Raw genomic sequence first — 23,842 nt, 5'->3', positions numbered from 1 at the left:
TGGAAGAAGGGAGTAACCGCAGCTTGCATCAAGGCGCCTCAAAGCAGGTGCATCTGAACAGCATCTTTAAAGAGGCACATGATTTCAGCCCAGTGGGGGTGGTGAGGGTGAGGGTGAGGGTGAGGGTGAGGGTGAGGGTGTGGGTGGGGAAGGCACGCCTGGCCGGGTGTGCAGAGGCTCCCACGGCTGCTGGGGAGCTCGGATTAGACGAGACTACACCTGGTCAGCCTTCTGGCTGCTTGGTCCAGGGAGTCCAAGGGTCTGGCCCAGTACCCGCAGTTGCTGGTTACTGTTAGAGGACAAGAGCTGCACTTTTTCTCCTGCTACCTAGTGCTGTTTGTCTCAACTGTGCTCATGTTGGTGAGCTTGGATGCTCATGCCAGGCACTCATGGATGGCTTCTGTGGTTTCCTGCTTGTGGAGAGATGGCCCTTGTCCTCTGAGGACCTGCACAGTGTCCCCTTGGCCATTTCTGATGTTCCGTACCAGCAGGCTGGTTCAGTTTCCCGTGCATTTTTAAGCAAAGTGAGTCCCAGAGACTTTAATCAAGAACTTGCATCTGGTGAGTGGCAGGGTCAAGATTACAACTCAGCGTCTTGGGGTGAGGACTCGGTGCACATACGGGGGCTGCTGAATCCTGGCCGGCACTGAAGTCTTCATGAGTGCTGAGAGAGAAGAACCAAGGTGGTGTAGTGAGATTTTTGTAAAACAAAACATCCCTTTTATTCTGAGACTGGCTCCCCCTTCCTCATTGGGGAGAATAATGAGCTGTTGTGGACTTGGTAAGCCCCTGCTGTTGATGTACTTTCCACAATCCTCCATGTGAGAAACCGCCGGCCCACACATGTACAGTGGTGGAGGGGCTTATCATTGAAATCCTGCCCATGGCGTCTCAGTGCGCTGTGCACGCCGTCCTGACTGGCAATGACTTGAGCTGCCCTGGGTGCAGACTGCTGATTTCTTTGAGGGTTATTCCCCACGTCAGAACGCTTGAAGACATTTTTGCATATGCACTATAACCGATATAATTCTTAAATGATTTATTGTGAAAAATGTCAAGCACTCAGAAAATCTGGAAGATTTGTGCAGGGTGTATCTCTGTGTCTCTCTTCTAGATTTTGATATATTTCTTTCATGACATGTTCCATCTGTCCATCCCTTCCCGCATCCAGCAACCCATTATTTATTTATTTTTCTAGTTCATTTCAGAGTAAGTTGAGGATCTCGGGATATGTTTCCCTTGAATGCTGAGCATACAGATTAAGAGTTGGAGGTATGTTTAGGATTTTAAGATAATATCTATATGCAATGAAGTGCACAAATATTAAATGTTCCATTCTGTGAGTTTTAATAACTATTTGTCCCAGTGAGTCCTAAATCTTTGTATAAAGGAGATGATAACCATCTCAGAAAGCCATTGCTGCAACCTCTGCAGTCCCACCACCGGGAACCAGTTTTGAATTTTTTTTCAGCCATTAATGTATGAACTGTTTTGTATACTTTTTTTTTTTTTAAAGATTTATTTATTTGTTTGAAAAGCAGAGTTACAGAGATAGAGGGGGAGAGACACAGAGAGAGAGAGACTTCCATCCTCTGGCGCACTCCCCAAATGGCTGCAATAGCCAGGGCTGGGTCAGACTGAAGCAAGATCCAGGGGCTTCATCCAGGTCTCCCATGTGGGCGCGGGGGTCTGAGCTCTTTGGCCATCTTTCACGACTTTCCCAGGCACATTAGCAGGGAGCTGGATCAGAAGTGGAGTATCAGGGAGTTGAACCAGTGTCCATATGGGTACAGGTGGCAGCTTAACCTGCTCTGCCACAGTGCCGGCCCCCTGTGTAAGGTTTTGATTCAGCAGATAATGTTGTAAGATTCATTATGTTGTGTGTGTCAGTAGATTGTTCTTTTTACTGTTGAGTAGGACCCTTTATGTGAATGTCCCCACCAGTTGTTTGTCCTGCTGTGCACCCAGGAGCTAAAACTGGAAATCCAGTTTGGGGGACCACGAATAAAGCTACTATGAAAATTCCTGGGTGAGTCTTTTTGCACACAAAAGCTTTCATTCTTCAGAAACACCTCGGAAGAGTGGATTTATTGGGCCATAGCGTAAGTGAGTGTTTTGCCAGAAACAATGCAGCCTTTTCCCAAAATGGCTCTGCCTCAGTACACTGCCATGAGCAGTGTGTGAGAGTTGCAGGCGCTCCACATCTTGCAGACTTTTGGTGCTGTCCGTCTTTTAATCGTGGTCGTGCTGGTGAGTGTGCAGTAGTGTCTCCTGGTGGTTTCCATTTGCACGGCTGCCCGAGAGGGTGCATCTTTTCCCGTGCTGCTGCCTGACACTTGTTATAATTCCTTTGAAACGCCTGTTAGAAAACCTTTTGTTCTTTTAAAAATTGGATCATTTGTTTTTTTTTTTTTTATGGGTGATTCATAGCCCACATCTCCAGTTAGATCATGTGTGTGCTTAGTGCTGTTGTAACAGATCCCAACGTGTATAATGGTGTGAACATCATAAAAAACTCATTTATCTTGCATAATGGCCCCGGGTGATGTGGGGTTGCTGGAGTTCATGGGGTGCTCTCCTCCTGGCAGTTGTTGGGGGCTCCAGGCTGAAGGGAGCTCCCCTTTAGCAACATAATGGCTCTTAGGGTTGCCCTAGGCATCACCGTCCAGGCACTGAAGGGTTGAGAGTGCGGGGCAGGGTCCCTCACCTTCTGCTGGCTAACACACCGTAGCAGGTACCTAACTGGGAAGGCGACTGGGATATGGGATCTACTTCAGTGTTCAGGAAGCCAGTTCCATGACACTATCCAGAACATCTTCCCATGCTTGGTGAAGATCTGTCAGTCCATTTTCTTGTGCTGAGACACCGGGCAAACAATCATCTCTTTTTAAAAAAAAATGTCTTTTCTACTTTCTGACATTAAAGTCTTCTGTTAGAAAGTTATGACAGTAACAGGTGGTATTAGTAATACTCTTTTACTTCCGTTTGCTTGTTAAATGCTTTTATGTAAGTGGGCACCTCTGAATCAGTATCTTCCTTCCTACCCCTTTCTACTGGACTATGAGTGTGTTCAGTTTTGCAACTACTATGGGAGGACTCTTAGCTCCTCCCTCAAAAGCCAGATGCAAAATTCCAGGCCGGGTGGGTCCGCCTTTGGAACCACCCACGTGAAAGTAGTTTGCTGATCATCTCTCCTTGTGCTCAGATTTTGTTGCTGACAACTGAAATAGGAGTTTTGTAAACTTTAATAAGGGGATGTGTTCATATGACTCAGATGTGTTCATAAGTATGACTTGGATCCACTTAAAAGTCTCTCTCTCTCTCTCTCTCTTTCTCTCTCAAAACCCATTGGCTGGAGGAAGGTTGTTCCACAGGTACTCCCAGGTGCTGTGAGTGGAACGTAAGTGGAAGTTTGTTGCTGGCTGCTGGAATGCCATGGGTTCTTCCTTTGCGGCGTTTAACAAGTAGCTCGTGATGCCTTAAAAATTGTGTCTGTCCACTCTTTGTGAGTCAGCTTTGTGTCCATGATGGTCTGTATGAGGCTGCTTCACTAAGTCCACAGGAAAATGGAATTAAAAGGTTATTTTGATGTAGAATTATTTTGAAACCCATGCATACGAGGGGTCTGGAAAAAGTTCATGGGTGATGCATATTGTGAAAACACTATGCACGGATTTCAAGAAAATGTACCAAAATACGCTTATCTTTTAATTCTATTTTTCATGACCTTGGTGACATAGCCTTGTATTTGTTTAGGACAACCTGTTAGTGTCACACTGCCCGCATCTGGGATGGGGAAGGGGTGACCGTGTAACCTGTTGGTGCACACGCGTTGTCATTCCTCGCGGGGAGCGCCTGGCAGTGGAAATGCTGAGTCATGGTGTGGCAGCAGGAAAAAGTCGAGGTGTTGTTGACATCTCCAAGCTTTCACTTCTATTTCCTCGTCAAGTTTCTAGACCATTGTATAATTTTTCCCAAGGTAAATAGCAAGCGGCTGACTCTAAAATGTAAAATAAGCAAATATTCACTTTTATTTTGCTTCTCCTTATTCTTGTTCTTGAATTTTGTAAGCGCTGTGGCTACTGCAGTTTCTAACCCAGAGTGAAGGAATCTTGGACGTCTGTGGGTCAGTTGCCCTTCATTTTCCTGCCTGTCTGTGCAAACTCTTCCTCTCATTGTCCGTCTTTTTGAAAGATTGAAGGACTCGGCCAGGTCAGTGCCACCAGACTTCAGACTGTTTCAAGACAGAGAAAAAGTTTTTGGTAACTGCAATTATTCTGTGTGTCTTGAAGTTGTGTTTTTTGTTGTTGTTGTTGTTGTTTGTTTTTTTAAATAGGATTAGTCTAAAAGCTTGCTAATCATTGTGAACCGATAGCAATATTTTGACCATTTATGGCCCAAACATGGATGTAGTAAAGTAAAAGACTTAGCAAGAAGAGAAGAAAAAATATTAGCAAGTACTGTGGCATGTTCCTCTCGTTCAGAATACCACAATGTGACCTTGCATGACAAACAAGCATTTCCCACTTGGCTGAGAGAGGAGCTGTCTGCAGTGAGTCCATGTTCAGAGTTCCAGCCATGTGGTCTTGTTTGTTCTCTGCCTCCTGAAAGGCAACTTTTATTTCTTTTCTTTTTCTTTTTCTTTTTTGGAGTTAAAACTACTCATTAATGCTCTTCCCTAGGGGTCCTTGGAATCATTTTTTTAGTTTCTCCTGTCTTGTGTTCCCTTTACCCTCCACGCAGGTAAACACCAAGGCCGGACCTACTGTTGGATAAATTATTATTCCACCTTGCTGTGGACGCGGATGTTAGCTAAGGGCTTTGGAAGTCGTCAGAATCAAATGGAATTGCTTGTGTCAAGCTCCAACAAGATAGCAATAATAATGACAATAAATAAAACTGGGAGGCTAGGAAGGAAGAGTTCTCACGCATATATGTCTGACAAAAAAAACCATCGCAAGACTCTGCCAGAACCACAGCTTTGCACAAAGGCCCCTGAAGCCATACTCAGCAAATAATTTTGCCACTGTCCAGCACCTGCTTGTTCAACCTGGGCCTGGCGTCAGGTTGTACATGCATACATACAGGTGGTCCCTGTATGTATGTATGTATGTAGTATTAATCCCTGATGCCAAGAGCTAGTGTTTCGAAGTAATGTATGCAATCCTCATTTTGTCTTTAAAAATTTCCTTTTTACCTCTTCCCCTTTGAATGCCACGGTTCCCATGGCATGCATGATCTGCACTGCAGTGCTCCCAGCTTATTCCCAAATAAATAGCATGGTGCTTTAGAGAGTCTTTCTCGCTGTTACTTAGGTTGACAGGACGCGAAGACCGCAGATCCAGTGGCCACTTACACGCTGCTGAGGTGGCTTTCCTTACACACTGTTTCATAGTGACAAGACCCATTTGTATTCCATATGAAGAACCTGGTTTCATTTCTTTGTTTTCACTCTGTTGGATTCCACATTTTCAATGATAAATTATTTAATATTTTGTTGAATGCTTTATTTACTGAGTGTCTTGTTAAATATTTTATGTAGTTCCCTGTTTCTTAGGTGGAGTAAGTAGGAGAATTTAGGCACTAAATAAAGCAGAAGGGGTACTCATTCTTGTCTGTTGAGCTTGAAATGTTTGACTCTTATTGACTTAGAACTGAGACACCTGTTGGCTTCACCAAGGTGACGTCAAGCTACGAGATACCAAGGGTACTTCAAAAAGTTTGTGGAGAATGGGTGTTGTGAAGAAACTGTGGATGGTTTTCAAAAATGTTGGCGCCAAAATAAACGTAGCTTGCAGTTCCCTTGTGCATCCCAGTGACAAGGTCCCAGTTTCCCAATCCAGAAAGCATAGTTTTCTATCTGGAGGGCATTCAGAGCAATTTCCCAGTGTTGCGCATTCTCGCATTCTGTGCTTGAGAAGCCGGTCAGAAAGCTGTGAGAGACCCTCTGATGCTTCCTTCAGAGGGGAAAAGAAAAAATAAAATAAAGGCACATGGGACTGAATCTAGAACTTAGGATCACATTTTCTAGTGATGACAGTCACTCTGGCAGGAGCCAGCGTTAATCATCTTGTCCATTGCTTAATGTGAACTCTGTGCGCTGCTGCACCCTGCCGCTGTTTGGTTTGATGAGAAGTGTTAATTAGGGAAAGTAGGACAGAGTGTGGTCAGCGTTAGCAGGCACCTGTTAGCACTGTTGAAGCTGTTCTCTCTTCTTTCTCTCCTCGCTTCAAGCTTTCCTGTATTTCTTTTGCAAAGTTTCATTTATTTTCATTTTATTCAGATTCTGAGTCTACCCTGTGCTAAGGTGTGCGAGCTTGAGCAAGTTGTACAACCCCTCCGTGCCTCTGTTTCCTCTTCTGTAAAATGAGCATTATAATACAGAGATAATGATGGAGGGAAGAGAGCTTCGGGATGCTCCATTTGTAACTGAAAGCCCAGGTTTCCCTCCTCAACAGGAACACCCGTGAGCTGGGGACTCCGCCTGGCACCCGCTGGGCAGCCACCACTGGCCTCCTCCCAGCATTCCTGCTGTCAGGTTTCACCAGGGTGGAGGTGGCTTAGCTTGGCTTCACCTGTCCCCCGGCCCTGGCCCCCATGTCTCCTGATTTCCCAGCGACCACAGGAGAGCAGTGGAGAGGCGTTGTCTGTGATCAGAAATGCCGTGTGACCACAGAACAAGTGAAGCCGAGGGCTGCCTGGGATCACGTGGGACTCGGGCCACGAGGCTCCCACCCTCGGGGAGGCATAGCCAAGAGGCTTCCGATGTATCTGGAGTTAAGAATTGGGCGAACTGAAACAAGTTCTTTATTACAGCAAACTGTCCCGTTTCAGAGATGTTTACAGAAGCCTTAGAACATTACTTCTGTAATCCATCTTCCTAGTAACACCTATTTTCACGTTGACTTCTTATTTGTGAATTGAGAAGAGATGTTGCAGATAGCTTGCATATGAGGGCACTTCAGGAAGTTCATGGGGAAATGCAATTTAAAAATAAGTTTATTTTGGTGCAAAAACATTTTAAATCCAGGCATAGTTTTCTCATAATACACATTTCTCATAAACTTTTGAAGACCCCTTATATGCATGGATTTCCAGTTTTTTTTTTTTTTTTTTGCACTGAAATAACCTATCTTTTAGTTCCATGTACCACCTTTTTCAAGTACCCTGGACCCTGAGAGAAATGAATGCACTATGGATGCGTGAATGGGTTCCCCTGCAGAGCGTGAGCCAGCCCTGCTTCCCGGGAGACGTCATCTCACTGTTAGCTTGGCCTTTCGGTGTTCAGTGGGGGTGCCTCTTTTGGGGGACTTCTTGTGTAGGTCTTGGGCCAATTGAAAGTTATTCAGCCATCTTTCTGCTCTTCAGGGCAAGTTCTCAGCAGATCAGTGTTGAGATTTGTCCAGGAGTTTTGAGAACTAACTGCACATTTCAGACCATGGCATGTCCTGTTGCATTTCAGTACTTTGGACCTAGGAAATTGAAAAAAACTGTTAGGGTGGAAGGAATAAAAATGGCAAGACTGTGCGCCTCGTGACCATGTGAGGCAGGGGTTCCGTTGTGTGACTCCCAGGCACTCTTTGTCCTGTGTCCACGTAGAAACCTGATGTCCTGACCACGGGAGCCGGTAACCCAATAGGAGACAAACTGAACATCATCACGGCAGGGCCCCGCGGGCCCCTTCTTGTCCAGGATGTGGTCTTCACTGATGAAATGGCTCACTTTGACCGAGAGAGAATTCCGGAGAGAGTGGTACACGCCAAAGGAACAGGTGAGAGTTGTGATCATCGGTGGGCGAAGGATTGTTTCAGAACACCGGGGTCAGGGATCCGCGGGCCTTTAATGGAAGAGCCAAATCCTCTTTCCTGGGAGAAAGGAAAAACACCCGTCATCAGTAATGGAGTTAGTAGTAAATGATGGGTCTCGAGACGCCTTGGATTTGCATATAGAAGAGTTTATTTAAAAATCATAAGCTTCCAGCAGGCAGTTCGGTGAAGGATTACAGTACAGGAATGCAGCCACACACCCCAGAATTCGGTTTAAGTGGTGCACGTGTTGGATAAATATGGGAATGTCCTGCAAAACTGAAGATGGCTGTGTTGATGCATTGTGCCTTGTTGGGCATGGCTGGTGATTTCCCCTTGTCTTTCATCCAAAACTTCTCTAAAATGAAAGCTAAACACTCAGTAGGAAAGAGCTCACGGGAAAGGAGGAACAAGTTTTCTGAGCCTGTAACCTGGAGTTGCAGCGAGACTTCCTCATGTCTTCACCTCCTGCCTCCATGACAAGGCTGCCCACGCTCTCTGGCTTTTCTTGGCTGTGTCTTTTCTCATCATGACTGTGATATGCCTGTTGCTCAGTTTATCTGGCCCTGTGGCATCCTTACTAAGTGCTGGAATCTGTTCTTTCCCCATAGTTTCATTTCCTCTCTTTTGCCTCTCTCTTTCCTAGGCCCTACTTGTACTTGAAGGCTGTCCTAGGTGGTGGCCTTGGATCAGCCATGACCAAGCACTTCTGGGCCTTTGCATTTAACCTCTCTTGTTGTGTTTGGGCATATCGTTACCCCCCACCCCCCACCCCCCATCACACTGGCCGCTCCCAGTAGCCTGGTGCCAAACCATCAGTTTTTCTTTTCTTTTCTTTTCTTTTCTTTTCTTTTCTTTTCTTTTCTTTTCTTTTCTTTTCTTTTCTTTCTTTCTTTCTTTTTTTTTGGACAGGCAGAGTTAGACAGTGAGAGAGAGAGACAGAGAGAAAGGTCTTCCTTCCGTTGGTTCACCCCCCAAATGGCCACTACAGCTGGTGCGCTGTGGCTGGTGTGCTGCGGCCGGCACGCTGTGCTGTTCAGAAGCCAGGAGCCAGGTGCTTTTCCTGGTCTCCCATGCGGGTGCAGGGCCCAAGCACTTGGGCCATTCTCCACTGCCCTCCCGGGCCACAGCAGAGAGCTGGCCTGGAAGAGGAGCAACCGGGACAGAATCTGGCGCCCCAACCGGGACTAGAACCCAGGATGCCGGCGCCATGGGCGGAGGATTAGCCAAGTGAGCTGTGGCGCCGGCCAAACCATCAGTTTTTCTTGTCACCCAGCTGCCTGTTGAGGGACTGGTGGCCTGACTGATGGGCTCATGGTGAGGATTTCTGTGTCTTTCTCCTTAGGGGCCTTTGGTTACTTTGAGGTTACGCATGACATTACCAGATACAGCAAGGCGAAGGTGTTTGAGCATATTGGGAAGAAGACCCCCATTGCAGTTCGATTCTCCACTGTGGGTAAGTCAGTCTGTCTGTGTGATTAGTGCCGTGGAATTCAGCCTGCACCTCATCAAGGTGTTCGTAACTTAATATGAGACAGATGCATTAGAGAATAGGAAACCAGCACTGCTTCAAATGGTAGCAAGGGTTTACAGTAGAAAAGCATTTGGTGGCACACCGGGAGTTGCTCCTGCTTCTGTTTGTTGAGGTCTTAGGAAGTCACGCTTACTCCGCGGCCACCTCTGCAGTCCTGTGACATTTGGAAGGAGCTTTCCCACAAACCAGCGTCTCAAATGGAAGCAAATAGGGCAGCGTGTTCAGTAACCATGGTAACAGCCGCCCCTTACTGCCAACCCTGGTTAGCTACTTTACAGACATTGTCTCCATTCAGTAGAACTCCATTTCAGAACGGTTAAATGATTGTTCTCATTCTAAGGAGCTAAAAAGTACCTATTAGATGTGTCATACTGCAGCACACCACAGTGCATCATTACTTGGTTCTGTGCCCGTCTCTGCATTTAAAAAATACTGTGAAATGTAAAAAATAAGTGAAGTGAAGAATAAGAACCTATGTTTTAACCCATTTCCTTAATATTAACCTCATTGTTTTTATAGAAAGATTTATTTATTTATTTGAAAGTCAGTTATACAGAAGGAGAAGGAGAAGCAGAGAGAGAGAGAGGTCTTCCAACCGCTGGTTCACTCCTCAGTTGGCCACAAAGGCTGGAGCTGAGCTAATCCGAAGCAAGGAGCCAGGAGCCTCTTCTGGGTCTCCCACACAGGTGCAGAGGCCCAAGGACTTGGGCCATCTTCTACTGCTTTCCCAGGCCATAGCAAAGAGCTGGATTGGAAGTGGAGCAGCCGGGACACAAACTTGCACCCATGTGGGATGCCAGCACTGCAGGCAGTGGCTTTACCCACTGCACCACAGCGCTGGCCCCTAACCTCACTGTTTTGACAGCTCTCTTATTCTTTTGTTCATTGCCTTAATCTTCCTAATTATTCTCTTCCCTTATTTTGATTTAAGTTTTAATTACTGGTTTGAGCCAAGTTATCTTATTACGTTAAATGGATAATATTTTCAACTGTTATTATGTTTACTCCCTTATTACTCTCAATTAATTCTGTTTGATTTGCGGATCACATAAACTGGGGGGTGGTAGCAGTAATAATCTAGGCACTTAAATGCCCAATTTATTTCTAGAAAGTGGATTGGAAAGCATCGACTTCAGGGATTCTTTTTTTTTTTTTTTTTTTGAAAGAGTTACACAGAAAGAGGAGAGGCAGAGAGAGAGAGAGAGAGAGAGAGAGAGAAAGAGAGGTTTTGCATTCGATGGTTCACTCCCCAGATGGCCGAAACAGCCAGAGCTGCGCCGATCCGAAGCCAGGAGCTTCTTCCGGGTCTCCCACGCGGATGCAGAGTCCCAAGGACTTGGGTTATCTTCTGCTTTCCCAGGCCATAGCAGAGAGCTGGGTTGGAAGTGGAGCATCCAGGTCTCAAACCGGCGTCCATATGGGATGCCGGCGCCCCAGGCCAGGGCGTTAACTCACTGTGCCAAAGCACCATAGCGCTGACCCCGCCAGGGCTTCTTTTTAGTCTTAGGCTGCTTGGGTGCAAGGTCCTGGGGCTCACGCTCCATTTCCCCATTTCGGTGTTCTAGCTGGAGAATCGGGCTCAGCTGACACAGTTCGTGACCCTCGTGGGTTTGCAGTGAAATTTTACACAGAAGATGGTAACTGGGATCTCGTTGGAAACAACACTCCCATTTTCTTCATCAGGGATGCCCTACTGGTAGGTGGTGGAGTATTTTGCATTCCACAAGTGTGTGTTGACTTAAGTTGACATCAAGTAGGTGGGCATTTGAGGAGAAGCCCCAGAGAAGACAGAAGGAAGAGAATTTGAGTTGTCTGGACTGCCTTTCGGAAGATGACTTTCTGTATTTACTATCTTATAAGATCAAATCATAACAATTTCCATTAATGTTTGATTTTTCATGTCAAGTTCATGGGCTTAACAGGAAGAGTCTAGTTTTCTTGCAGAGCTTTGCAAGTTAATAAAACAGAGGGGCTTAGCCCTGGAAGCAAATAGAGGGTGACTCTGCAGGTCCTAGGCCAGCAGGGTGTGTGTGTTTACCTGTGTGTGTGTAGGGGTGGGTGGGTGGTGTGTGTACTATTTTCCTTTAAAGAGATACTATATCTTTGAGTGTATTTGAGATACTTTAGGGTATCTTAGGTACTGGTTGCGTAGGTTGGGTACATTTCATTTTAGGGTTTAGTAGTTTGACATTCTAGGATTGTAGTTTATGATCCATATACCTAGCTACAGTGGTCAACATGGAAGACATCCTAATTCTGGTACTTAATTTCTGCATCGTGTCTTTCCCTTTCTGTTCAGTTTCCATCCTTTATCCATAGCCAGAAGAGGAATCCTCAGACACACCTAAAGGACCCGGATATGGTCTGGGACTTTTGGAGCCTGCGTCCGGAGTCGCTGCATCAGGTGGGGGATACATTTTTTTTTCTGTGTTTCATCACCTGGGGTTGGACTGTTGATTGCGCCTCATGCTGTATTTCTCCAGCTTGGGTTATTTCACTGGACTTCCCTTCTGACTTTGTCCTTGGTAAGTTTCCTCATAATGACCAATCTCGTGACTATTCCCCCATGCATAGGCCTTAAACGATGATGCCAGGTAGCTGATGACATTATTGATGGATTGCTTTTTTTTTTTTTTCACAGTAGTAAGGATTAAAGCCTCTAGCACGAGGGTAGGTGTTGTGGTTTAGCTGCCACTCCTGATGTCACATCTCGTATTGGAGTACAGGGTTGAGCCCTGGGCATTCGGCTTCTATTCCGTCTTCCTGTGAATGATCCTGGGAAGGCAATGGATGATGACTCAAGAACTTGGATTTGTGCTACTCACATGGGAGACCAGGGTAGAATTCCGGGCTCCTGGCTTTGACCTGGCCTAGTGCTGGCTGTTGTGGGCATTTGGGGAGGGAGCCACTGCCTGGGAGATCCCTCTCTTACTCTTTCCGTTTTTTCCTGTTGCTCTGCTTTTCAACCATTATGAAAATAAATTAAAAATAAACATTAACAATATTTTTTCTATTTTTTAAAAAAGATTTATTTATTTGAAAGTCAGAGTTACACAGAGAGAGAGGCCTTCCATCCACTGGTTCACTCCCCAACTGGCCGCAATGCCCAGAGCTGTGCCGATCTGAAGCCAGGAGCTGGGAGCTTTCTTCAGGTCTCCCACGCGGGTGCAGGGGCCCAAGGACTTGGGCCGTCTTCTACTGCTTTCCCAGGCCATAGCAGAGAGCTGGATCGGAAGTGGAGCATCGGGACTCAAACTGGCGCCCATATGGGATGCTGGCACTGCAGGTGGTGGCTTTACCCACTACGCCACAGCGCTGGCCCCAAGTGTTTTAATTTAAACAGAGTGATTTTTGGCTTTATACTTTTGTTCCACAGGTTTCTTTCTTGTTCAGTGACCGAGGGATTCCAGACGGCCATCGGCATATGAACGGATATGGGTCGCATACTTTCAAGTTGGTCAATGCCAGTGGAGAGGCAGTTTATTGTAAATTCCACTACAAGGTAGGTGTTGCCTTTGCGGCGGTGGGCACAAGGCTCCTTCCACCCACCTCTCTCCATTTCTCCTGAAGAATTGAGGGAAGATGGAAGCTTCTCCACTATTTCCTTTCCTTCCACCACCAAGGGTGGGAAGCATGATGGATCTGCTTGATTAACACCTGAGTGATTTGTTGACCTCTACCCACATGGATGTATTCCTGCTGCCTAATTAAAGGAACTGTTTGTAGTCTCCAGTCTGTTCTCACACGGGACCAGAGGTCTGAGCCCGGGGCTCCTGTCAACAGGTTCAACTTTCTTCCCTCTCTGGCCCCTGTGAGCTCGGCCACAGATGTCTAGGAAAAATACCCCTTCTGGGCTGGTTCTCTGGTTAATGCTTCTGTTCCTGAGAGAGGCACATTGAAATTCTTTTTTCCCTGCAAAGGGAAGGACTCATTTTTTGGTTTGGGCCCAAAGATAAGAAGGTAACCGAAGCCCTAAGGCTAGGCAGAGTGAAATTTCACCCATGTTTAGCCTAGGTTTTCTGCAGTTGTTGGTGGGAGTTTGGAGTCGAGTCCCAGCAGGCAGAAATGTTCAGGTGCTTGGCTCTCCCAGCGTGTTGGTATTTTCCAAGGTGCAGATGGGGAAGGAGACATCCTTGGGGCTTGCACCAATCTCACCGTCATGTCCAACGTCAGCTGTATCTTTCCAAAAAGATCCTTTTTGACTTGAAAAGTCATCCATCCATCTATCCAACATTTACTGAGGCTGTATTATCAGTAAAGCAAATCAGTGTATTGATCACAGATCTCAGGGCACATGTCACACGGTGGCATTTGCTTTCACATAGTCAGATTAAATTGTTTACTTTTGGGGAAGCATTTCAGAATCGTTGAATCTGCTGAAGTGTTGTCAAAGGGCCCTCTCTTGGTGTGATCATGATATTTGTGACAGTCACAGCAGCAGATTCCACAGGGTTAGTGATAGTCCCAGACAACCCCAGGGGGTTAGTGAGAAACAAAGCCGGAGAACTGGTTTCCAAATACTGCTGCTAAAATCAAGAGCAGGAACTGGGCCCCTAACAAGTCCAGTCCCCTGTTAATGACATCCCAAAGCCTGGTTTCTTCAGTCTTCTTCATTGAAATAGCTTATGTGCATATATCAGATAGAAGAACTGTTATGACTTGGGTCTATAATCTGCAACCAGGAACAATTTTCAGAAACCATTGACTCATCAACTTGTCATTGCCGAAAGGAGCAGTGTGGTATCACTTGGAACAAGACAAGATCATGGTATCTGGGACAGCCCCCCTGGTTGGTAGCTTTGAGATTAGGTCAGCCTGAACTCAAATCTTTGCTCTTCTAGATAACTGCGCCCCATGGGCATTTAGTAAAAGCTCCCTGAGCTCCAGTCAGTTCTTTGCATGGGGAAGTTGGGAGAGCACTACCAGCTGCCCAGGGCCCTGGAAAGATTAGATTGCTTTAGGGTCTGTTCAGCAGCTGGTGCTGAGGTTGCCAGAGTGTTTCAGCACTCTGGATTATTCCAGCCTTAAGTTATTCATTTCTAAACCCAAAGGATCCAGTGAGGTCATAAAGGTATCATACTGTTACTGCACACTTTAATGAATTAGCTCTTTGGGTGATCTACAGATGGTGAGCTTCATTCTTCAATCCTGAAGGTGGCATCACTTCCGGCCCAAAATTAAGAGCTCCAACCTTGCCACTGACCAGGAAGAGCTGGAATTTCTGTGAGAGAAGTAGGTCAGCCCACCTGGGCTGTTTTTTGGCTAAGGAGATCTTTCCATGACACTTGGCTGGCTGGAGCCTTTTCTGAATATATAATTCATGGTCAGTCCTGAATATGTAATTCATGGTCAGTCCCTTGAAGAGCACTCTGGTATGATAATTAAGAGCATTTGTGAACCTGACATAACTTTTTTGGGTGTTAATGGTGTAATTGGAAAGTCAGAATGCTAATGTTGCCCACTCAGAGAACTGGTTCAGACTGACTGTACTGAAGTTCTTTTCAGCTCTATGAGCAATGACTCTTTGATTTCTTAAGAGAAAAAAGGAAGAGAGTAGGAGTGGAGGAATACCAGTTGTGGTCAGCCTCAGTAATTGATTTGAGCTGCTGTAAATAGGAATAAAACATTTCCTTTGTGTTTTTTAAAAAAGGAAATACTTTAACTTTTTATTCTTTTGCTTATTGGTAAAATATGCTTTGATTTTTTTTATTCCAAAAGATGAACATAAAAACTTAAATATAAAAATACACAAAGGAAAAGCTATGACTAATTTTAAGTATGAAGTGTGTAGATGACACTTTGGATAATCAGAATAATCAAGTAGAATGCCTTATCAGATTCATTAGTGTCAGCTGTGAAGAATAGGAAGCCGTGTTGGAAGGGAGTTCAGTCTCTGGGTCCTGTTACTCATAATCCTTTGTGAATTGTTGATTGATTGGCAATTTTGCCAGTAAGTTTCCATCGGAGTTCCTTGCATTTTTTAGACTGACCAGGGCATCAAAAACCTTCCTGTTGCGGATGCAGCAAGAATTTCTCAGGAAGATCCTGACTACGGCATCCGGGATCTTTTCAATGCCATTGCCACCGGCAACTACCCCTCTTGGACGTTCTACATCCAGGTCATGACATTTGATCAGGCGGAAACTTTTCCATTTAATCCATTTGATCTCACCAAGGTAAGTTGCCCTTTAACCTGTGGGTTTTTTTTTTTTTTTTTTTTTTTTTTTTAATTTTCTGTGTAGCATTCAGAATGGTTGGGGAAGTGACCTATGAATGGTGGTCCCACTTGGAGCTTCCTAGCCTGTGAATGAGTGCCTGCCAGCATGTCACTTCATGCTTCTGTTTGGTAGAATTCCCCAAGTTCACATATGTGGTCTCATTTATTGTTATTAGCAGGGAACAAACTTTTTTTCAAAGCTGATATGCTTTCGCCCTGAAAAAGAGTCAATATTTGCCATTTACTAGTGTGCGAGATTTAGCTAATGCTCGACCTTAAGTTCTTATCATGCTCTACTGAGTAAAAGCACATTATCGTTTCGCCTGGCTTGATTGTATTTGAAATCTGGCATTTTTATGGGCAGCTTTAATTTCCTTCAGTTGATTGGTAATTGTGACTATGACATTATTTTCAGATTTGGCCGCACAAGGACTATCCTCTTATCCCAGTTGGCAAATTGGTCCTGAATCGGAATCCAGTTAATTATTTTGCTGAGATTGAACAGTTGGCCTTTGACCCAAGCAACATGCCACCCGGCATTGAGCCCAGCCCTGACAAAATGCTTCAGGTAAGCCTGGTGGACTGCGACGTCCTGATGCAGGTGTCCCTGTGCGTGCACACACATACACACACACACACACACCCCTCACAATTTGGTGTGATCTTTATAGGAGGAATGAACGTGAACATCACGTCAATCTGGGTACTTAGTTCCTTCTGGGACTCACTGGGGTGAAATATCCTTAACCTTAACTAGTTAGAAACCGAGTTCCATAGTAAAGCCCCTAGATCCTATGTGAAGACATCAACAGTCAGTCTCTTACTTGAAAAAAAAAAAAGATAGAATAGAAATGCTTGGGTATTGTAAGGTCCTGTTCCTTCAGCTTGTAAATGATGGGAGAGAATATAGTTAATGGAGTCTAACACTTTGGTCACCCTAACGTTATTTATTTCCTATTCTATGGTGATGCATGAATTTTTTCATTTTGAAAAAGACATCTGGGAATGATTTTTTAAAAAAGGTTTATTTATTTGAAAGGTAGAAAGAGAGAGAGAGAGAGATCCTCCATCTCTCCATCTGCTGGTTCATTCCTCAAATGGCTATAATAGCCAACGCCAGGAGCCTGGAACTCCACCCAGGCCTCCCATGTGGGTGTCAGGGGCTCAAGCACTTGGGCTGTGCTCTGCTGCTTCCCCAGGCGCGTTAGCAGGGATCTGGATCAGAGGTGGAGTCAGCAGGACTTGAACCACCACTCCTATGTGGGATGCCAGCATCCCAGGTGGCAGCTTAACCTGCTGCAGCATGAAGTTGGCCCTGAGAATGATTTTTATGAACTAAATTTATGGTGACAGTGATTCAAGGCTGTGGATTAATTTAATCATTAGTCCAGCTAACGTTGGTAGGAGGTCAGTATGTTTTATGTCACTTTCCAACGTGCTCTTCCAAGAGTTCAAAGAGTGAATATTCTGCTTTGGACTAGAAACCAGTAGGGAAATAATTGACTTAGTGATTGCTGTGTAATCTGTCTTTTTTTTTTTTTTTTTTTTTTTTTTTGGACAGGCAGAGTGGACAGTGAGAGAGAGAGACAGAGAGAAAGGTCTTCCTTTGCCGTTGGTTCACCCTCCAATGGCCGCCACGGCTCTGCGCCTATCCGAAGGCAGGAGCCAGGTGCTTATCCTGGTCTCCCATGGGGTGCAGGGCCCAAGCACTTGGGCCATCCTCCACTGCACTCCCTGGCCACAGCAGAGAGCTGGCCTGGAAGAGGGGCAACTGGGACAGAATCCGGCACCCTGACCGGGACTAGAACCCGGTGTGCCGGCGCCGCAAAGTGGAGGATTATCCTACTGAGCCGGGGCGCCGGCCCAATCTTTCTTTTTTTTGAACCATGACCAGGCAGCAAAGGTTAAAGATTATACCCAAGATCAGAACGCATGGGCTAAAGTTCGCTTCTTATGTAAGGCTCTGATTCCAAGTCAGGCCTCATTCCCCGCGGAAGATTAGCTAAGATACCAGTGCCTTTCTGTTCATAATAACTTTTTCACTACGACATTGGGAACATCCAAGACTTTTATAGAAAGTGAATTTTTCTTTAGTTTTTAGTTCAGTGTAACTAATACAAATTGAGTGTCTTTTTTATTTTAAGTGGCAACCTATCCTGGATACTATAACAGATACTAAAAACACAAGATCCCTGTAGTGTGAAGTCCCATGGTGAATCAGAAGGTGGAACTTTGTTCTTTAGGAGGTCAAAGATAGAGTTTTAGGGACGTGATAGCATTCGAGATGGGTTTTGAAGAGTGGACAGAATTTTGATTTTCAAAGGTGAAATGGCTCGTGCGTGCAGCCACAAAGGTGGGCCACGTTGGCTATGTAAATAGTCACCCTTTCCTAAGTGAGAGAGAAATGAGTGTGAACAGGTCCATCTGAGTATATGTCAGAGAGGGCCTTAAAGGCTTGGGCCATGTAAAGTTAGTGCTGCTGTCCCTTTCAGGAAAATAAGTTTTCTTGCATTTGGAGAATCGTGGAAATCAAGTAGAATCACTCCTTTTGGTGGCAAATAACTGAATAACTGGGGGTTGGGAGTAGAAAGAAGAAGCTAAGCAGATTACAGAGGATAAGCCCTGGAAGTGGGGAGCAGCAGCAGCCAAGACCACGTGGCCTTCTGAACCTCCGCAGCTCTGTGACTGGAAGGAGGCTGAGCCGTGTGAGGGAGAGGCTGGTGGGATGCACCATGGCGTGAAAGTGGCATGGGCGGAGCCAAGTCTGAGTGATCCTAGAGTCGAGGGAACACGCTCACCCTAAGTCTTTTCACAAGAATATCCCAGCCACGTGGGTCTCCGGGACCTCAGTGAGACCTGGAGGCGGTCAGCAGCACTGAGTTGCACGGTCAGAGCACTCAAGTTTCCAGCAGAGAACTAGGCCCGGGGGATGCATATTCCTACAACAGAAGAAAGCGAATGTATAGGGTATTTATTAAAACCGTGGAGAAGAGAGCCTTGGAAAAGGATAAGTGGAAATTAGTCATGTAATTTCTGCTCGTGTTGATTGAGTTCAGTCCTGGCAAATACCCACAAGTATATTTTAAATTGAGTATGCCTCCTTTAGTGAGTTTAACACTTTGTTAAAAACTCCTTTAGTGAGTTTTTAACAAAGTGTTTGAAAGCACTTCTGCTAGTTTCTTCACATTGTTGTCCCAAGCCTAGCTTTTCCTATAGCTTCTTAGGTCATCTAGCTGTGAATTCTAATACAATGGAATATTTTGGGGGGCATACAGTTAGAGAAGGACTGCTGTAGTCAGCCATCTGGTGACCACTGAGGAGCTGTTCCAGGGTTTCCGAGTAGGTAAATAGCACCCTGGAGTGTGGCCTTTGGAGGAGTCCTGTGGCAGACCATGTCACATGTCCTGTTGGAGGTATTGTAAGTGGAGAGCCAATTAGGAGGACTTTTAAATTATTCCTTTTTCTTCTTTTTTTTTTTTTTTTTTTTTTTTGACAGGCAGAGTGGACAGTGAGAGAGAGACAGGGAGAAAGGTCTTCCTTTTGCCGTTGGTTCACCCTCCAATGGCTGCCACAGCTGGCATATCGCGCTGATCTGAAGCCAGGAGCCAGGTGCCTCTCCTGGTCTCCCATGGGGTGCAGGGCCCAAGCACTTGGGCCATCCTCCACTGAACTCCCGGGCCACAGCAGAGGGCTGGCCTGGAAGAGGGGCAACCGGGACAGAATCTGGCGCCCCGACTGGGACTAGAACCTGGTGTGCTGGCGCTGCAAAGCGGAGGATTAGCCTATTGAGCCGTGGCACCGGCCATTATTCCTAGTAAGAGCTGATAAACACCTTCGCTTGGTGGTAGCAGTTGATATTATTAATGGGCTGTGTTTTCAGTTCCCTTTCAGCAAGTTAATGAATTTTACAGCTTAATCCAAAGTGGTAAATCAGACCACTGTGAAATAGTCAAAGTAGGATAGTGCACATCACGGAGACGCTATCTGCTGAGCCCCTGATGCTGTGGGCACAGCCTTTCTTTCCTCCCGCACTCTGTGGTTTGCCACGAGCTGGAGAAGAAGTTGGGTTGATGATTTCAATGGAGAGGATGGTTCTGCCTTCCCACCCAGGGTGCACAAAGTCTTGAGTAAGGGCTCCGTTCAAGCTGATGTCCAGGTGTGGCCTCACTGAGCCCATTTCCCAACCTTTGTGGGTCTCCACCCATAGATGGAGTAGGGTTGCCTGATAAATATAAGGTGACACAAAACCAGAATTGTGTGGTAGAGACGGCATCCAGGAGCTGCCTGATTCTATCTTCTGTCCTGTTGATAGAGCACAGCTTTTTGAGTCAAAGAGAGCAATGAGCTTCCAAGTTATAGGTGAGTGTTAGTCATGGCTACGTGACCAATCATCTAAATATGACCTTTGACTGCTGGAAATGATTGGGGGGGTGGAGTCATTCAGCCATGAGCAAATTATTGATAGAACAGCAGGACTAGATTAAGCATGTTGGTCTAAGTGCTTGGGAATAAAATAATGGCTTAAGTTGTACCTTTGAACTTTGTTCTTATTTTGCCTTGTAAAATTAGAGATATTAAAGTACTTATTGAAAGTCAAAGCCAATGATAAAGTCAGCGAAAGGAAAGTTGGCCATAGAGTAGAACTTTCAATAATGAGACTACTTAAATAATTGGATAGTTAAGATTAATGTATCAGCTGATGTTGTGGCATAATGGGTTAAGCCACCACCTGCAATGCCAGGATTCCAGATGGGCGCTGATTCAGGTCCTGGCTGCTCCACTTCCAATCCAGCTCCCTGCTAATGTGCCTGGGAAAGCACAGGAGGATGACTCAAGTTCTTGGGCCCCTTCACCCATGTGGAGACCTGGGAGAAGCTCCTGGATTCTAGTTTCGGCCTGACTCAGCCCCGGGTTGTTGTGGTCATTTGGGGAGTGAACCAGCGGATGGAAGATGTCTCTGTCTCTTTCTCTCTGCATCTCCCTCTCTCTTCTTTTTAATTTTGCCTTTCGAATAAATAAAAAAAATTGTTTAGAAGATTTTATTTATTTATTTGAGAGGTACAGTTACAGAGAGAGGGAGAGACGGAGGTCCTTCATCCACTGGTTGACTCCCAAAATGGATGCAACAGCCAGAGCTGGGCTCATTTGAAGCCAGGAGCCAGGAGCTTCTTCTGGGCCTCCCACATGGGTGGAGGAGTACCAAGCACTTGGGCCATCTTCTGCTGCCTTCTCAGGCCATAGCAGAGAGCTGGATAGGAAGAGGAGCAGTCGGATACGAACCGGCGCTCACATGGGATGCTGGAGCCACAGGCAGAAGCTTAGCCCACTATGCCACAGCACTAGCTCTGATAAAACACATCTTAAAAAAACAAAAAAAAAAAAAGACTAATGAAGAGTTAAGCATAATGTTTTTGCTTTCATCCTTAACTGAAAGACATTTCAAAATGCTGGTGGACCTGTCCTGGTTAATACTTAATATCATTTAACCTTGTATTACCTTTGGCATTGTAGGGCCATCCTTTTGCAACTCAGCTTTTTTTCTTATGAAACTTTGTTTATATCTAGAAAGTCTCTAAGCTCAAAGTGCATTTTGAATGTGTTTGAGAGATGCTTTGTTGAAGAACTTTATCTGTGTAATTGGTTTTGTAGAACTTTGCTTTTTGTTAAAAAAAAAATTATTGATTTCCCCCCTTGAACTTACAAAAGAGGGAGGGTAGAAATAATTCAGGATTCTAATTAGTTGGGTTCTAGCAAACTTATTTTACAATTGAATATTCCTTTGGGAATGGGAAACAGTGTAAGACAGGACACTATTTGTTATTTTGGGGCACAGAGAGCCATTCTTATGTAGAACCACTGTGGAAATCTGGGGTTAGCCAGGTGGTGTAGAAGGTTTGGACTGCTCAGTTAGGAAGAACTCATTTCACAGGAGAGGAGACTTGGCCTTCTAGTGGCAGGGTTTTGGGATAACCAGAAACAGAGTGTTTGCACTTTCTATTTCAGAGTGAAGCTTTTAGCCCATGCCTAGTTTATGTTACTACCTGCAGTCAATGTCTGTTTCATTGATTCTTCTAGGGCCGTCTTTTCTCCTATCCCGATACTCACCGTCATCGCTTGGGACCCAACTATCTTCAGATACCGGTGAACTGTCCCTACCGGGCTCGAGTGGCCAACTACCAGCGGGATGGCTCCATGTGCATAACCGACAATCAGGGTAGGCCTACAGAGTCTGGGCTCCCTGCAGGGCCAGAGGGGCTGGGAAGCAGATGGGGTGGGACACAGAGCAGGAGTTTCCAAACTGCACCCACAAGACCTCCTGCTCTGTGGGGTGCTCTACAGGTGACACCACAACAAGGGTTTCTTGCCCAGCTTTGAAGTTCCAAACTGCTCGAGGACTTACCACACTTTTCTCTACTTTGTTGGAAGTTCCTACCTCGGATTTTACAGGCTGTCCACTTGATAGTTAAAGGCGGAAATAAAGATCTTTCATAGTAGCTATGATAGAGTATCCAACTTAGGAGTTAGAAAATAGAGATTTTTTTTTTCCTGAAAGTACTCTTGAATCCTCAGCAAACAGACCTGGGAAATGCACAAACCGAGCTGGTTTCTCTTGGCAGTGTTTTTGAGGCCGTGGAGGAGGAGTCTGCTAGAATTTGGGAAAGATGGAGTCCCCTAGGGGAGGGGAGCAGGAGAGACGGAGTAACTCAGGGATTCTCCACACATCTTTTTTTTTGTTTTTAAGATTTATTTATTTATTTATTTCAGAGGTAGAGTTACAGAAAGAGGGACAGAGATATTTATCAAATCTATCATTTTTTAAAGATTTTTTTTTATATATTTGAAAGTCAGAGTTACACAGAGAGAGGAGAGGCAGAGAGAGAGAGAGAGAGAGAGAGAGAGAGGTCTTCCATCCGATGGTTTACTCCCCAATTGGCCGCAATGGCTGGAACTGTGCTGATCCAAAGCCGGGAGCCAGGAGCCCCCTCGGGGTCTTCCTGGAGGATGCAGGGGTCCAAGGACTTGGGCCATCTTCTACTGCTTTCCCAGGCTATAGCAGAGTGCTGGATTGGAAGAGGAGCACCTGGGGCTCAAACCTGTGCCCATTTGAGATGCTGGCACTGCAGGCGGCGGCTTTACCCGCTGTGCCACAGTGCTGGCCCTGAGATTTATCATTTTTAAAAGTACTTTATTTGGTACCATGTACAAATAGCTTCTAATTTTTTTTTAGGATTTATTTTTATATATTTGAAAGATAGAGAAAGATACAAATAGACAGGTCTTCCACCATTCTCCAAATGGCTGCAACAGCCAGGGCTGGGCCAGGCCAAAGCCAGGAGCCAGGAGCCAGGAGCCAGGAGCCAGGAGCCAGGATCTTCTGGGTCTCCCATTTAGCTGCAGGGGCCTAAGCACTTGGGCCATCCTCTTTTCCTGGGCACATTAGCAGGGAGACAGATCAGAAGTGGAGCAGCTGGGACTCCAACTGGCAGCACTGCAGACAGCAGCTTAACCCGCTATGCCACAGTGCCGGCTCCAAATAGCATCTAGTTCTAATGGCTTACTCAATTAACCAAGTGGAATACTTCTTTTTTTGTCTTTCTTTCCACATTTAAAAAAAAATTTTGTTTGAGGAATACAACTTCATGCATTTAATATATGCAGATTTGGGAACATGCTGATTCTTCTCCCCCACCACCCTCCCACCCATACTCCCACCTTTCTTCCTCCTCCCTCTTCTTTTCCCGTCTTATTTTCCACAGAGATCAATTTTCAGTTAATTTTATACTCATGAGATTAACCCTACACTAAGTATAGAGTTCACTGAATAGTATGAAGAAAAAAGAAAAAAAGAACAAAAACAAACAAGAAACAAGAAAAACATTGTTCCTCGACAGTCAAGGCAAGGGCTGTTCAAAATCATCACATCTCACAGTGCCAGTTTCACTCCTATAGATTACCTTTCAGACACTCTATTAGTTACCACAGATCAGAGAGACCATACATTATTTGTCCTTTTGTGACTGGCTTATTTCAATAAGTATAATGATTTCCAGTTACATCCATTTTGTTGCAAATGACAGCATTTCTTTTCTTTCTTTTTTTTTTTTTACTGCTGTGTAGTATTCTATAGTGTATATATACCATAACTTCTTTATCCAGTCTTCAGTTGATGGACATCTGAGTTGACCAAGCGAACTACCTGATGAATGCGTTTGCCTTTAATAGCCCATAGTTTAATATAGATCTCATTTTGTCTTCCTATTTATGATGCATGTGTTGCAGGAATAG

The 23,842-nt window shown here is 45.3% G+C and overlaps 1 protein-coding gene across 5 annotated transcripts in view; it reads left to right on the top strand.

Annotated features, from left to right (window-relative positions):
• Window positions 1-23,842, top strand: part of CAT (catalase) — a 40,488-nt gene that overhangs the window by 4,180 nt on the left and 12,466 nt on the right. For 2 of the 5 annotated variants that reach the window (XM_089327452.1, XM_002709045.6), the window contains exons 2-9: window positions 7,600-7,771; window positions 9,151-9,261; window positions 10,905-11,035; window positions 11,639-11,743; window positions 12,716-12,841; window positions 15,324-15,515; window positions 15,972-16,124; window positions 21,632-21,770. In XM_089327452.1, coding sequence (XP_089183578.1) covers window positions 7,600-7,771; window positions 9,151-9,261; window positions 10,905-11,035; window positions 11,639-11,743; window positions 12,716-12,841; window positions 15,324-15,515; window positions 15,972-16,124; window positions 21,632-21,770 — 1,129 coding nt within the window. Of the gene's footprint in view, window positions 1-3,208; window positions 3,401-3,761; window positions 3,980-4,071; window positions 4,213-7,599; window positions 7,772-9,150; window positions 9,262-10,904; window positions 11,036-11,638; window positions 11,744-12,715; window positions 12,842-15,323; window positions 15,516-15,971; window positions 16,125-21,631; window positions 21,771-23,842 lie in introns of those variants that run through there. The other 3 variants (XM_070071568.2, XM_089327460.1, XM_089327456.1) reach the window with 3 other exon arrangements.

Source organism: Oryctolagus cuniculus, chromosome 1 (genome assembly GCF_051225735.1).
Source record: "Oryctolagus cuniculus isolate XC-2025 breed Fujian yellow rabbit chromosome 1, ASM5122573v1, whole genome shotgun sequence".
Taxonomy (NCBI): Eukaryota; Metazoa; Chordata; class Mammalia; order Lagomorpha; family Leporidae; genus Oryctolagus; species Oryctolagus cuniculus.
This window is presented reverse-complemented; position numbering and strand designations above follow the sequence as displayed.